The sequence below is a fragment of the Hydra viridissima genome, unplaced genomic scaffold (assembly GCF_058129835.1).
Source record: "Hydra viridissima isolate aposymbiotic clone 2 unplaced genomic scaffold, HvirCarnegie_v1 scaffold_5, whole genome shotgun sequence".
NCBI classification, from domain to species: Eukaryota; Metazoa; Cnidaria; class Hydrozoa; order Anthoathecata; family Hydridae; genus Hydra; species Hydra viridissima.
Window position 1 is genome coordinate 725,976 of NW_028324304.1, and position 14,549 is coordinate 740,524.

General features: G+C 39.2%; 6 protein-coding genes and 2 pseudogenes across 6 annotated transcripts; 4 read left to right on the forward strand and 4 right to left on the reverse strand.

The window, feature by feature from the left end:
* LOC149887626 (histone H3) lies at positions 1-411 on the reverse strand. Its single transcript, XM_090088781.1, has one exon. The coding sequence runs from the start codon at positions 409-411 to the stop codon at positions 1-3; it is 411 nt and encodes a 136-aa protein (XP_089944907.1).
* A 539-nt stretch (positions 412-950) lies between these two features.
* Positions 951-1,262, forward strand: LOC149887627 (histone H4). Its single transcript, XM_090086800.1, has one exon. The coding sequence runs from the start codon at positions 951-953 to the stop codon at positions 1,260-1,262; it is 312 nt and encodes a 103-aa protein (XP_089942926.1).
* A 740-nt stretch (positions 1,263-2,002) lies between these two features.
* On the reverse strand, positions 2,003-2,407 carry LOC149887628 (late histone H2B.L4 pseudogene; annotated as a pseudogene).
* A 294-nt stretch (positions 2,408-2,701) lies between these two features.
* Positions 2,702-3,091, forward strand: LOC149887629 (histone H2A, orphon). Its single transcript, XM_090088783.1, has one exon. It carries the CDS (start codon positions 2,702-2,704, stop codon positions 3,089-3,091), a length of 390 nt encoding a protein of 129 aa, XP_089944909.1.
* Positions 3,092-7,163: 4,072 nt separating this feature from the next.
* LOC149887630 (histone H3) lies at positions 7,164-7,574 on the reverse strand. The gene has a single exon (XM_090088784.1). The coding sequence runs from the start codon at positions 7,572-7,574 to the stop codon at positions 7,164-7,166; it is 411 nt and encodes a 136-aa protein (XP_089944910.1).
* A 539-nt stretch (positions 7,575-8,113) lies between these two features.
* LOC149887631 (histone H4) lies at positions 8,114-8,471 on the forward strand. The gene has a single exon (XM_090088745.1). It carries the CDS (start codon positions 8,114-8,116, stop codon positions 8,423-8,425), a length of 312 nt encoding a protein of 103 aa, XP_089944871.1. The 3' UTR covers positions 8,426-8,471.
* Positions 8,472-9,165: 694 nt separating this feature from the next.
* Positions 9,166-9,570, reverse strand: LOC149887632 (late histone H2B.L4 pseudogene; annotated as a pseudogene).
* A 293-nt stretch (positions 9,571-9,863) lies between these two features.
* Positions 9,864-10,253, forward strand: LOC149887633 (histone H2A, orphon). The gene has a single exon (XM_090088785.1). It carries the CDS (start codon positions 9,864-9,866, stop codon positions 10,251-10,253), a length of 390 nt encoding a protein of 129 aa, XP_089944911.1.
* The last annotated feature ends 4,296 nt before the right edge of the window (positions 10,254-14,549 follow it).

Here is a 14,549-nt window from a genome sequence, read left to right on the forward strand (position 1 = left end):
TTAAGCTCGCTCTCCTCTGATTCTTCTCGCCAACTGAATGTCTTTTGGCATAATAGTGACACGCTTTGCATGGATGGCGCACAAGTTGGTATCTTCGAAGAGACCCACTAAGTAGGCTTCTGAAGCTTCTTGTAAGGCCATGACGGCGGTGCTTTGGAAACGCAAGTCAGTCTTGAAATCTTGAGCTATTTCGCGAACCAATCGCTGGAAGGGTAGTTTTCTGATTAGGAGCTCTGTCGATTTTTGGTATCTTCGGATCTCTCTCAAAGCTACGGTACCGGGTCGGTATCTGTGGGGTTTCTTTACTCCGCCGGTAGCCGGGGCACTCTTTCTTGCTGCTTTTGTTGCCAGCTGCTTTCTCGGTGCTTTACCGCCGGTAGATTTTCTAGCTGTTTGTTTTGTGCGGGCCATTGTAAGTTACGCTTACACTTATCAGTTTAAGTTGAACTTTTGAAGTTTTTCAATTTAACGCGTTTTGTTGACATTTTTAGACTTTGCCGCGACTTAAAGCTGCATTCTGATTGGTGCTAAGAAAGTGCTCTTTGATTGGTTCAAGTACAAATGCAAAATAAGGCATTAAGGCCACGTAGGCGTGTTTTTTGGCTACGGGAAAAGAGAGCGCGTTTGTCTCGCCTCTACAATTTCTGCTTTTTTAAACACTTCAAAGACAGGTCGACGTAGTGGAATTCCGAAAAGAAACTTTTCTGCTCTGTTTGCGAACGGATAAAAGCGTTAAATGCGAAAACGCGCGTTAAAAACAAGGCAGTTTGTTTTGGTTTTTTTTTTTTTTGTTTTTTTGGTTCAGATGGCTTTTTGACGAAGGACCGTTGCGATTGGTTGTTTGACGAAGATGTTTCCATCTATGTAGGGTAAAAGTCGCGCTTCCAGCGCATAATAAAAACAAAAAGAAACGCAAAAAGACAGTAATTGAACTTCAAACAATTTTAATCATGTCTGGTCGCGGTAAAGGAGGAAAAGGACTTGGAAAAGGAGGCGCAAAGCGTCATCGCAAGATTTTACGTGATAACATCCAAGGAATCACAAAGCCCGCCATACGTCGTCTAGCTCGTCGCGGTGGTGTTAAGCGTATCTCTGGACTTATCTACGAGGAGACTCGAGGCGTTCTAAAAGTCTTTTTGGAAAACGTTATTCGCGACGCTGTAACATACACAGAGCATGCCAAGAGAAAGACAGTCACCGCTATGGACGTTGTCTACGCATTAAAAAGACAAGGTCGCACATTGTACGGCTTTGGTGGTTAAAAGGGGAACACCTCAGCAATCAAAAACGGCTATTTTTATAGCCACACATCTGTTTTAAACGTTAATAGGCAATCTAGAACTTGAACGCTGCACCGCGATAAGCAGAGGGGGTGTGTAAAAACGGTTTAGTTTACCAGTTTCAGTTTGTTTCAATCGAAATGAAAAGCAATTGAATTGATTTCTAAGTAATGTTTTTTAGCGAGGCATAGTTTAACTGAGTGTTTAGAGTAGACGCTTGACACATAAAGTGTTTTGCTCACCATCATCGGGCTAGAAAGGTGATTTTTATCTAAAGCGCTGCTTTAAGTCTGATTTCCTAAAGATGCGCGCAATACATTTGAAAAAAAAAAAAAAAAAGAAAAAAGAAAAAAGGAGCAAAAGTGTGGTAGTAGCAGCAAATAATAACGATGGGTGGGTCATAAGGGCTAAGGTTTTGATCAAAAGCAAAAAGGTGGCGCTCAAGTAGTTGTTGAAAGATTTTCTCACGCGTTTACCTACTGTAATAACTTTTTGTATCCAAAGTGGATGCAAAAGCTATACGTTTAAACATCAAAAAAAGCAAGTCTAGAAAAGCGCTCGCTCTTTAGACGCGGTGTCGCAATTTAAAACGAGCAAACAATGGCTGCCTAGCTATTGCATTTTAAGTACTTTCTCTCTACTACAATTTAAGGCGTTCTAATGCGTACAATGCTTTTACAAGATGTGTGGCTATGAAAATAGCCGTTTAGATAGCGCTCCATCTATTTACTGCTGGTGTACTTAGTAACAGCCTTGGTGCCTTCGCTCACTGCGTGTTTGGCCAACTCACCGGGAAGTAAGAGGCGCACAGCTGTTTGAATTTCACGCGAAGAGATGGTTGATTTCTTGTTTTGGAGGGCTAGTCGTGAAGCTTCTGAAGCGATTCTTTCAAAAATGTCGTTGACGAAAGAATTCATGATGCTCATCGCTTTGGAAGAAACACCAACATCAGGGTGAACTTGCTTCAAGACGTTGTAAATGTAAATGGCGTAGGATTCTCGCCTCTTTCTCTTGCGCTTTTTGTCTCCAGTACCAGCGATCTTGCCGCCTTTCTTACCAGCGCGTTTTTCCCCCTTTTTGGCCACCTTGGGCGCTTGTTTTCCTCCGGCCTTTGGAGCGTCAGACATGTCGACGAGTTTTAGAGAATTGAAATTTGAAATTACAAGCAACCGAATCACTTCCTATATAAAGCGCAGTTGTGGTCTCCAATTCGAGAACATTTCTGTTTCTCGCAAGCTCATTGGTTCTTCAAAGATTAACTAATTTGCGCATTGTTTGACGGAGTTTTTCTATTCGTTAAAAAAAGTGCAGTTCGAGACCAAATGTTTTTGATAAGAAAAAGGAATTTTGTAAGTTGATTTCAAAGCGCGCACAAATATCTCTAGGTTGTCTCTCGTTGTTTCTCAGTGTAAGAAATTAAAATGTCAGGACGTGGAAAAGGAGGAAAAGCTAAAGCCAAGGCAAAGACTCGATCGTTCAGAGCCGGACTTCAGTTTCCAGTCGGTCGTGTTCACCGATTTTTGCGCAAAGGACACTACGCCAATCGCATCGGTTCAGGCGCACCTGTCTATTTAGCTGCTGTTTTGGAGTATCTCTCCGCCGAAATTTTGGAGTTGGCCGGTAACGCTGCTCGTGACAATAAGAAAGCTAGAATCATTCCTCGACACTTACAGTTAGCTGTTCGCAATGACGAAGAGTTGAACAAGTTGTTGTCAGGTGTTACTATAGCCAGTGGCGGTGTGCTGCCAAACATACAAGCCGTTTTGCTTCCCAAGAAGAACGAAAAGGTTCCAAAACCAGCAGCCAAATAAACGGTACTCTGAACACAAGATAAAAAATAAAGGCTATTTTCATAGCCACACATCTGTTAAAAACATGACGGCATGAGCTTAAACACACTAAGGAGAATATAAAGAAGTGTGTGTGTGTGTGTGTGTGTGTGTGTGTGTGTGTAAGGAAGGGAGGGGAGGGGGGTTCAAAATCTCTTTTTAAAGCTGTTAGGGGATAAAAAGAGCACACGCATCCCGTTACAAAAAAATACATGGTGGGGTTTACACGCCATCTTTGAAACGTTTTAAGTTATAACCTGAGGGAGAAAAAACAGTTCGGTTACCTCACAGGTCACGTGCATGTTCAAGATTCCAAGTTTTGAAAGGATCCAACGTAACTTGAATAAAAAGTGAACACGCACGTGCCCAGATTGGCGACCATCTATAGGCTGTAGGAAAATAACAAAGAAGATTTAAGCGCCTCCGTAAGAATTTAGCTCCCTTAGGATTTCAGCAAAAAAGTATATTTAGCGGAGAAAAAAACAAAGAGCGAGGTTAAGCAGCAGTGACGGCATTAGCATCAGCAGCAGCAACAAAAACAAAACAAAACAAAAAAAAACAAACAAAAAAGCGGCAGCACGAAAAAAAAAAAAAAAAAAAAAAATTTCCGTTTTTTACACTTGCGTGTTTGTCTGTGTGTAATCCTTAATTGCATGGTTTTTTGTTGTTGGTTTTACCTTGTCATTTTTCTTCTGCGCACGTTCTCTTGGTCAGTAGTTTTTTGAAATGCGAAAAAAAACGTCAACGAAAAGAAGTGAACGGGTCATTGCACGTCATGTCTAACAAACAAGAGGGGTAAAGACAAAGACGTCCGCTGTCGAAAACTCATACATACTCCAAGCTGACACACTCTTGAGACACTTCGAAATAAAGCAAATGATCAAAGTCATAACACTTGACAAAGTCGAAACAAAAATCACAGCATGCGCAGACAACCCTTTATTTTACATTAAAGGAAAAAAACGTAAAGCTAGAACTAAACATTCCTTCAATTAAAACACGTCAAACTTGCGACGGGCACAAAACTCAACATATAACAAAGTTACGACGCTCTAGTTCTTTTACATTTTGTTTTCTAAATGACCCGTCCCTAAAACCCCGGAAAGAATAAAACGCGACAGTCGAGTTGTTGGCCAATACCTTTTTTCACAGTAACTATCAGGTGTTTCTCGCAACGTCGGATGGGTTGCTGAAACCTTAAAAAAGAACTTTAAAAAGCTTGTGGGGTAACGTTAGTTCTCATGCTATTTTAACAAAGTACTAAAACTTTAGTTAAAGTAATAAGATTTTACAAAGTAGCTACATTTTAATTATTGTCCTCATTTATCGTCATCTATCGTCATTTTTCACGTATCTGCCTAACTTAGTACCTAACAAACTAACTAAGATACAAACTAACTAACTGAATGACTAACTAACTGACTGACTAACCAACTAACTGACTGACTGACTAACTAACTAACTGACTGACTAACTAACTAACTAACTAACTAACTGATTGACTAACTAACTAACTAACTAACCAACTAACTAACTAACTAACTAACTAACTAACTAACTAACTAACTAACTAACTAACTAACTAACTAACTAACTAACTAACTAACTAACCAACTAACTCACTGAGAGACTAACTAACTAACTAACTAACTAACTAACTAACTAACTAACTAACTAACTAACTAACTAACTAACTAACTAACTAACTAACTAACTAACTAACTAACTAACTAACTAACTAACCAACTAACTCACTGAGAGACTAACTAACTAACTAACTAACTAACTAACTAACTAACTAACTAACTAACTAACTAACTAACTAACTAACTAACTAACTAACTAACTAACTAAGTAGCTGACTTTGTATTTGTTTTTCAATTATGAACGAGTTCCTTGCAAGATAGATATTTCTGTTGCATTTGTTAGCCTTTATTTTTAGCAAAAATAAAATTCCAACTGGTGCTTTTCTAATGTCAAGGACCTCGCTAAGGCTAAAGCAGCTAAGCCTAATGGTTATGATGTTATAAAGCGGAGAAAAATGAACTTTTCTGAAAATGAAAAAACGAGAGATGGAATTGATCTGCAATAACTTCGGTTGTGAACACCTTATAACTGATGCCTCGCGCGATTTTAATAACTTTGCATCATGCAAAAGCCGGCAAATTCACTTTTCACGAGTGTTAAAGTGTCATTTTTGAAATGCCAGTTATGAGCGCATGAAATCAAAAGCGAAATTTGCACTTTGAAAAGCAAACGGAAATGTAGAGCATCTTTTAAAATCGCCATATTCTAATTCAGTTTTGCCTTTATGAACTTGAACAAAAGTTGCATGCCTTCCCAAGACTGCACAATTGTAAAGAAAACACCAAGCTTCGCTCGAACGATGACTATGAAGACGAAGAACCGAATGGACCCCGTATTGTGCATTCGTCACTCATTCTCTTATCTCCTCAAACGTTTTTTTACCGTTACCTTCCATAATGAATTTTATTTTTTATTTATTTTTTTTTTTTACGATGTCCAGAACTTTCAGGTTGCTAAGTTTTTCCTTTTTTTCTAGTGTCCGCGACTTTATATATGTTGACTGCGTTATCGCAGTTTTAGCCTTCGATCGTTTTTGTTAACGAACACGAATAAGCACAACATAGTGTTCCTTTTTCATGGAATGTTCTTTGTTGTGTCTCTGTGTTTAGAAAAAGAATTGGTCTGAACTAAAAATCGTCGTTAGTACGCGTTGCTAACGCATTAAATATTCCAGCAATCGCGCGTGTTTGTGCCCTTCGCCTCTATTGAGTTTGTATGGTACCAAATGCTTAGAAGAGATTGGCATAAGCTTTTTTGGGAAGCCATATGGTTCAGTTTCTTGATGAAATTAAGCTGCTTTGTCCAGAGTAAGTAGCGCTGATGTTATTTGGCCATGCGCGCACTCGATTGCTTTTAAAGACTATTTTTTCGATGTTTTGATGCGATACCTTTCGCTTCTAACATGCTGTGGCACCGAAACGCCGCAATTTACAAAGCGTCACTATTCTTTAGAAGATTTCAAAACTAATGAAGCTTTAAGAGAGCGAGAGACGCGAGCTGTGGAGGTTTGCCTGTCAACACGAAAACACACTTTGCAGTCTGACGGTGGAGCAAAAAAAAAAAAAAAAAAGTCTCCTCGACAGTCCGCATAAAACTCCGCTTGAAAAATAAAAACATCTAAACATCTAGAAGTTTTATAAAAACGAACGCAACGTTTCTCTGAAACACGACAAAAAAAAAATGACTGAAGCTGCATCTCCGAAAAAGGCCACAAAGAAGTCTGCGCCTAAAAAGCCTGCTGATCATGCTCCCTACAAGGCGATGATTGTCGATGCTATTAATTCGCTTAAAGAACGCAAAGGGTCGTCAAGACAAGCTATCGCCAAGCACGTCAAGGCCAACAACAAGGTGGGTGAAAACGTCGATTCGCAAGTCAAGATTAATTTAAAGCGCATGGTGGTTGCTGGCGAGCTCGTACAAGTGAAAGGAACTGGCGCGTCGGGTTCTTTTAGAATTGCAGCTAAGCCCAAACCGTTAAAGAAGCCTGCTGCAGTCGCCAAGAAGCACAAAAAAGAAGCCAAAGAAGTAAAGAAGCCTGCTGAAAAGAAGAGCACGCCAAAAAAGAAAGCTGCGTCAGTGAAAAAAGTCGCACAAAAAGAGAAAGTGAAAAAAGCTACTCCTAAGAAAAAAGTGACTCCCGCAAAAAAGAGCGCCCAGAAACCGGTTGCTAAAAAGCCCGCAGTAAAGAAAGTGAAAGCGACACCTAAGAAGAAAGCTGCAGCCAAGAAAACCATCGCAAAAGTGGAAAAGAAATAACCTAACCTACCCCGCTTTTTGTCAAACGGCTATTTTCATAGCCACACATCTTTCTAAAAACAAAGTTCCAGGCGTAGAACTTGTTTACTTTGTGTTTGTTTGTTTGTTGTTTTTTTTTTTTGTTTTGTTTTGTTTTAAGGCACTAAGCCGACAACGTTTTTAACAGATTTGTGGCTATGAAAATAGCCGTTTTGTTTAGAAGCACCATTTTTTAAGCTCGCTCTCCTCTGATTCTTCTCGCCAACTGAATGTCTTTTGGCATAATAGTGACACGCTTTGCATGGATGGCGCACAAGTTGGTATCTTCGAAGAGACCCACTAAGTAGGCTTCTGAAGCTTCTTGTAAGGCCATGACGGCGGTGCTTTGGAAACGCAAGTCAGTCTTGAAATCTTGAGCTATTTCGCGAACCAATCGCTGGAAGGGTAGTTTTCTGATTAGGAGCTCTGTCGATTTTTGGTATCTTCGGATCTCTCTCAAAGCTACGGTACCGGGTCGGTATCTGTGGGGTTTCTTTACTCCGCCGGTAGCCGGGGCACTCTTTCTTGCTGCTTTTGTTGCCAGCTGCTTTCTCGGTGCTTTACCGCCGGTAGATTTTCTAGCTGTTTGTTTTGTGCGGGCCATTGTAAGTTACGCTTACACTTATCAGTTTAAGTTGAACTTTTGAAGTTTTTCAATTTAACGCGTTTTGTTGACATTTTTAGACTTTGCCGCGACTTAAAGCTGCATTCTGATTGGTGCTAAGAAAGTGCTCTTTGATTGGTTCAAGTACAAATGCAAAATAAGGCATTAAGGCCACGTAGGCGTGTTTTTTGGCTACGGGAAAAGAGAGCGCGTTTGTCTCGCCTCTACAATTTCTGCTTTTTTAAACACTTCAAAGACAGGTCGACGTAGTGGAATTCCGAAAAGAAACTTTTCTGCTCTGTTTGCGAACGGATAAAAGCGTTAAATGCGAAAACGCGCGTTAAAAACAAGGCAGTTTGTTTTGGTTTTTTTTTTTTTTGTTTTTTTGGTTCAGATGGCTTTTTGACGAAGGACCGTTGCGATTGGTTGTTTGACGAAGATGTTTCCATCTATGTAGGGTAAAAGTCGCGCTTCCAGCGCATAATAAAAACAAAAAGAAACGCAAAAAGACAGTAATTGAACTTCAAACAATTTTAATCATGTCTGGTCGCGGTAAAGGAGGAAAAGGACTTGGAAAAGGAGGCGCAAAGCGTCATCGCAAGATTTTACGTGATAACATCCAAGGAATCACAAAGCCCGCCATACGTCGTCTAGCTCGTCGCGGTGGTGTTAAGCGTATCTCTGGACTTATCTACGAGGAGACTCGAGGCGTTCTAAAAGTCTTTTTGGAAAACGTTATTCGCGACGCTGTAACATACACAGAGCATGCCAAGAGAAAGACAGTCACCGCTATGGACGTTGTCTACGCATTAAAAAGACAAGGTCGCACATTGTACGGCTTTGGTGGTTAAAAGGGGAACACCTCAGCAATCAAAAACGGCTATTTTTATAGCCACACATCTGTTTTAAACGTTAATAGGCAATCTAGAACTTGAACGCTGCACCGCGATAAGCAGAGGGGGTGTGTAAAAACGGTTTAGTTTACCAGTTTCAGTTTGTTTCAATCGAAATGAAAAGCAATTGAATTGATTTCTAAGTAATGTTTTTTAGCGAGGCATAGTTTAACTGAGTGTTTAGAGTAGACGCTTGACACATAAAGTGTTTTGCTCACCATCATCGGGCTAGAAAGGTGATTTTTATCTAAAGCGCTGCTTTAAGTCTGATTTCCTAAAGATGCGCGCAATACATTTGAAAAAAAAAAAAAAAAAGAAAAAAGAAAAAAGGAGCAAAAGTGTGGTAGTAGCAGCAAATAATAACGATGGGTGGGTCATAAGGGCTAAGGTTTTGATCAAAAGCAAAAAGGTGGCGCTCAAGTAGTTGTTGAAAGATTTTCTCACGCGTTTACCTACTGTAATAACTTTTTGTATCCAAAGTGGATGCAAAAGCTATACGTTTAAACATCAAAAAAAGCAAGTCTAGAAAAGCGCTCGCTCTTTAGACGCGGTGTCGCAATTTAAAACGAGCAAACAATGGCTGCCTAGCTATTGCATTTTAAGTACTTTCTCTCTACTACAATTTAAGGCGTTCTAATGCGTACAATGCTTTTACAAGATGTGTGGCTATGAAAATAGCCGTTTAGATAGCGCTCCATCTATTTACTGCTGGTGTACTTAGTAACAGCCTTGGTGCCTTCGCTCACTGCGTGTTTGGCCAACTCACCGGGAAGTAAGAGGCGCACAGCTGTTTGAATTTCACGCGAAGAGATGGTTGATTTCTTGTTTTGGAGGGCTAGTCGTGAAGCTTCTGAAGCGATTCTTTCAAAAATGTCGTTGACGAAAGAATTCATGATGCTCATCGCTTTGGAAGAAACACCAACATCAGGGTGAACTTGCTTCAAGACGTTGTAAATGTAAATGGCGTAGGATTCTCGCCTCTTTCTCTTGCGCTTTTTGTCTCCAGTACCAGCGATCTTGCCGCCTTTCTTACCAGCGCGTTTTTCCCCCTTTTTGGCCACCTTGGGCGCTTGTTTTCCTCCGGCCTTTGGAGCGTCAGACATGTCGACGAGTTTTAGAGAATTGAAATTTGAAATTACAAGCAACCGAATCACTTCCTATATAAAGCGCAGTTGTGGTCTCCAATTCGAGAACATTTCTGTTTCTCGCAAGCTCATTGGTTCTTCAAAGATTAACTAATTTGCGCATTGTTTGACGAGTTTTTCTATTCGTTAAAAAAAGTGCAGTTCGAGACCAAATGTTTTTGATAAGAAAAAGGAATTTTGTAAGTTGATTTCAAAGCGCGCACAAATATCTCTAGGTTGTCTCTCGTTGTTTCTCAGTGTAAGAAATTAAAATGTCAGGACGTGGAAAAGGAGGAAAAGCTAAAGCCAAGGCAAAGACTCGATCGTTCAGAGCCGGACTTCAGTTTCCAGTCGGTCGTGTTCACCGATTTTTGCGCAAAGGACACTACGCCAATCGCATCGGTTCAGGCGCACCTGTCTATTTAGCTGCTGTTTTGGAGTATCTCTCCGCCGAAATTTTGGAGTTGGCCGGTAACGCTGCTCGTGACAATAAGAAAGCTAGAATCATTCCTCGACACTTACAGTTAGCTGTTCGCAATGACGAAGAGTTGAACAAGTTGTTGTCAGGTGTTACTATAGCCAGTGGCGGTGTGCTGCCAAACATACAAGCCGTTTTGCTTCCCAAGAAGAACGAAAAGGTTCCAAAACCAGCAGCCAAATAAACGGTACTCTGAACACAAGATAAAAAATAAAGGCTATTTTCATAGCCACACATCTGTTAAAAACATGACGGCATGAGCTTAAACACACTAAGGAGAATATAAAGAAGTGTGTGTGTGTGTGTGTGTGTGTGTGTGTGTGTGTAAGGAAGGGAGGGGAGGGGGGTTCAAAATCTCTTTTTAAAGCTGTTAGGGGATAAAAAGAGCACACGCATCCCGTTACAAAAAAATACATGGTGGGGTTTACACGCCATCTTTGAAACGTTTTAAGTTATAACCTGAGGGAGAAAAAACAGTTCGGTTACCTCACAGGTCACGTGCATGTTCAAGATTCCAAGTTTTGAAAGGATCCAACGTAACTTGAATAAAAAGTGAACACGCACGTGCCCAGATTGGCGACCATCTATAGGCTGTAGGAAAATAACAAAGAAGATTTAAGCGCCTCCGTAAGAATTTAGCTCCCTTAGGATTTCAGCAAAAAAGTATATTTAGCGGAGAAAAAAACAAAGAGCGAGGTTAAGCAGCAGTGACGGCATTAGCATCAGCAGCAGCAACAAAAACAAAACAAAACAAAAAAAAACAAACAAAAAAGCGGCAGCACGAAAAAAAAAAAAAAAAAAAAAAATTTCCGTTTTTTACACTTGCGTGTTTGTCTGTGTGTAATCCTTAATTGCATGGTTTTTTGTTGTTGGTTTTACCTTGTCATTTTTCTTCTGCGCACGTTCTCTTGGTCAGTAGTTTTTTGAAATGCGAAAAAAAACGTCAACGAAAAGAAGTGAACGGGTCATTGCACGTCATGTCTAACAAACAAGAGGGGTAAAGACAAAGACGTCCGCTGTCGAAAACTCATACATACTCCAAGCTGACACACTCTTGAGACACTTCGAAATAAAGCAAATGATCAAAGTCATAACACTTGACAAAGTCGAAACAAAAATCACAGCATGCGCAGACAACCCTTTATTTTACATTAAAGGAAAAAAACGTAAAGCTAGAACTAAACATTCCTTCAATTAAAACACGTCAAACTTGCGACGGGCACAAAACTCAACATATAACAAAGTTACGACGCTCTAGTTCTTTTACATTTTGTTTTCTAAATGACCCGTCCCTAAAACCCCGGAAAGAATAAAACGCGACAGTCGAGTTGTTGGCCAATACCTTTTTTCACAGTAACTATCAGGTGTTTCTCGCAACGTCGGATGGGTTGCTGAAACCTTAAAAAAGAACTTTAAAAAGCTTGTGGGGTAGCGTTAGTTCTCATGCTATTTTAACAAAGTACTAAAACTTTAGTTAAAGTAATAAGATTTTACAAAGTAGCTACATTTTAATTATTGTCCTCATTTATCGTCATCTATCGTCATTTTTCACGTATCTGCCTAACTTAGTACCTAACAAACTAACTAAGATACAAACTAACTAACTGAATGACTAACTAACTGACTGACTAACCAACTAACTGACTGACTGACTAACTAACTAACTGACTGACTAACTAACTAACTAACTAACTAACTGATTGACTAACTAACTAACTAACTAACCAACTAACTAACTAACTAACTAACTAACTAACTAACTAACTAACTAACTAACTAACTAACTAACTAACTAACTAACTAACTAACTAACTAACTAACCAACTAACTCACTGAGAGACTAACTAACTAACTAACTAACTAACTAACTAACTAACTAACCAACTAACTCACTGAGAGACTAACTAACTAACTAACTAACTAACTAACTAACTAACTAACTAACTAACTAACTAACTAACTAACCAACTAACTCACTGAGAGACTAACTAACTAACTAACTAACTAACTAACTAACTAACTAACTAACTAACTAACTAACTAACTAACCAACTAACTCACTGAGAGACTAACTAACTAACTAACTAACTAACTAACTAACTAACTAACTAACTAACTAACTAACTAACTAACCAACTAACTCACTGAGAGACTAACTAACTAACTAACTAACTAACTAACTAACTAACTAACTAACTAACTAACTAACTAACTAACTAACTAACTAACTAACTAACTAACTAACTAACTAACTAACTAACTAACTAACTAACTAACTAACCAACTAACTCACTGAGAGACTAACTAACTAACTAACTAACTAACTAACTAACTAACTAACTAACTAACTAACTAACTAACTAACTAACCAACTAACTCACTGAGAGACTAACTAACTAACTAACTAACTAACTAACTAACTAACTAACTAACTAACTAACTAACTAACTAACCAACTAACTCACTGAGAGACTAACTAACTAACTAACTAACTAACTAACTAACTAACTAACTAACTAACTAACTAACTAACTAACTAACCAACTAACTCACTGAGAGACTAACTAACTAACTAACTAACTAACTAACTAACTAACTAACTAACTAACTAACTAACTAACTAACTAACTAACTAACTAAGTAGCTGACTTTGTATTTGTTTTTCAATTATGAACGAGTTCCTTGCAAGATAGATATTTCTGTTGCATTTGTTAGCCTTTATTTTTAGCAAAAATAAAATTCCAACTGGTGCTTTTCTAATGTCAAGGACCTCGCTAAGGCTAAAGCAGCTAAGCCTAATGGTTATGATGTTATAAAGCGGAGAAAAATGAACTTTTCTGAAAATGAAAAAACGAGAGATGGAATTGATCTGCAATAACTTCGGTTGTGAACACCTTATAACTGATGCCTCGCGCGATTTTAATAACTTTGCATCATGCAAAAGCCGCCAAATTCACTTTTCACGAGTGTTAAAGTGTCATTTTTGAAATGCCAGTTATGAGCGCATGAAATCAAAAGCGAAATTTGCACTTTGAAAAGCAAACGGAAATGTAGAGCATCTTTTAAAATCGCCATATTCTAATTCAGTTTTGCCTTTATGAACTTGAACAAAAGTTGCATGCCTTCCCAAGACTGCACAATTGTAAAGAAAACACCAAGCTTCGCTCGAACGATGACTATGAAGACGAAGAACCGAATGGACCCCGTATTGTGCATTCGTCACTCATTCTCTTATCTCCTCAAACGTTTTTTTACCGTTACCTTCCATAATGAATTTTATTTTTTATTTATTTTTTTTTTTTACGATGTCCAGAACTTTCAGGTTGCTAAGTTTTTCCTTTTTTTCTAGTGTCCGCGACTTTATATATGTTGACTGCGTTATCGCAGTTTTAGCCTTCGATCGTTTTTGTTAACGAACACGAATAAGCACAACATAGTGTTCCTTTTTCATGGAATGTTCTTTGTTGTGTCTCTGTGTTTAGAAAAAGAATTGGTCTGAACTAAAAATCGTCGTTAGTACGCGTTGCTAACGCATTAAATATTCCAGCAATCGCGCGTGTTTGTGCCCTTCGCCTCTATTGAGTTTGTATGGTACCAAATGCTTAGAAGAGATTGGCATAAGCTTTTTTGGGAAGCCATATGGTTCAGTTTCTTGATGAAATTAAGCTGCTTTGTCCAGAGTAAGTAGCGCTGATGTTATTTGGCCATGCGCGCACTCGATTGCTTTTAAAGACTATTTTTTCGATGTTTTGATGCGATACCTTTCGCTTCTAACATGCTGTGGCACCGAAACGCCGCAATTTACAAAGCGTCACTATTCTTTAGAAGATTTCAAAACTAATGAAGCTTTAAGAGAGCGAGAGACGCGAGCTGTGGAGGTTTGCCTGTCAACACGAAAACACACTTTGCAGTCTGACGGTGGAGCAAAAAAAAAAAAAAAAAAGTCTCCTCGACAGTCCGCATAAAACTCCGCTTGAAAAATAAAAACATCTAAACATCTAGAAGTTTTATAAAAACGAACGCAACGTTTCTCTGAAACACGACAAAAAAAAAATGACTGAAGCTGCATCTCCGAAAAAGGCCACAAAGAAGTCTGCGCCTAAAAAGCCTGCTGATCATGCTCCCTACAAGGCGATGATTGTCGATGCTATTAATTCGCTTAAAGAACGCAAAGGGTCGTCAAGACAAGCTATCGCCAAGCACGTCAAGGCCAACAACAAGGTGGGTGAAAACGTCGATTCGCAAGTCAAGATTAATTTAAAGCGCATGGTGGTTGCTGGCGAGCTCGTACAAGTGAAAGGAACTGGCGCGTCGGGTTCTTTTAGAATTGCAGCTAAGCCCAAACCGTTAAAGAAGCCTGCTGCAGTCGCCAAGAAGCACAAAAAAGAAGCCAAAGAAGTAAAGAAGCCTGCTGAAAAGAAGAGCACGCCAAAAAAGAAAGCTGCGTCAGTGAAAAAAGTCGCACAAAAAGAGAAAGTGA

What these genes read in the sequence shown, in the direction of transcription:
- LOC149887629 (XM_090088783.1), top strand. Translation starts at nt 2,702, where the DNA reads ATGTCAGGACGTGGAAAAGGAGGAAAAGCTAAAGCCAAGGCAAAGACT.
- LOC149887631 (XM_090088745.1), top strand. Translation starts at nt 8,114, where the DNA reads ATGTCTGGTCGCGGTAAAGGAGGAAAAGGACTTGGAAAAGGAGGCGCA.
- LOC149887633 (XM_090088785.1), top strand. Translation starts at nt 9,864, where the DNA reads ATGTCAGGACGTGGAAAAGGAGGAAAAGCTAAAGCCAAGGCAAAGACT.
- LOC149887630 (XM_090088784.1), bottom strand. Translation starts at nt 7,574, where the DNA reads ATGGCCCGCACAAAACAAACAGCTAGAAAATCTACCGGCGGTAAAGCA.
- LOC149887626 (XM_090088781.1), bottom strand. Translation starts at nt 411, where the DNA reads ATGGCCCGCACAAAACAAACAGCTAGAAAATCTACCGGCGGTAAAGCA.
- LOC149887627 (XM_090086800.1), top strand. Translation starts at nt 951, where the DNA reads ATGTCTGGTCGCGGTAAAGGAGGAAAAGGACTTGGAAAAGGAGGCGCA.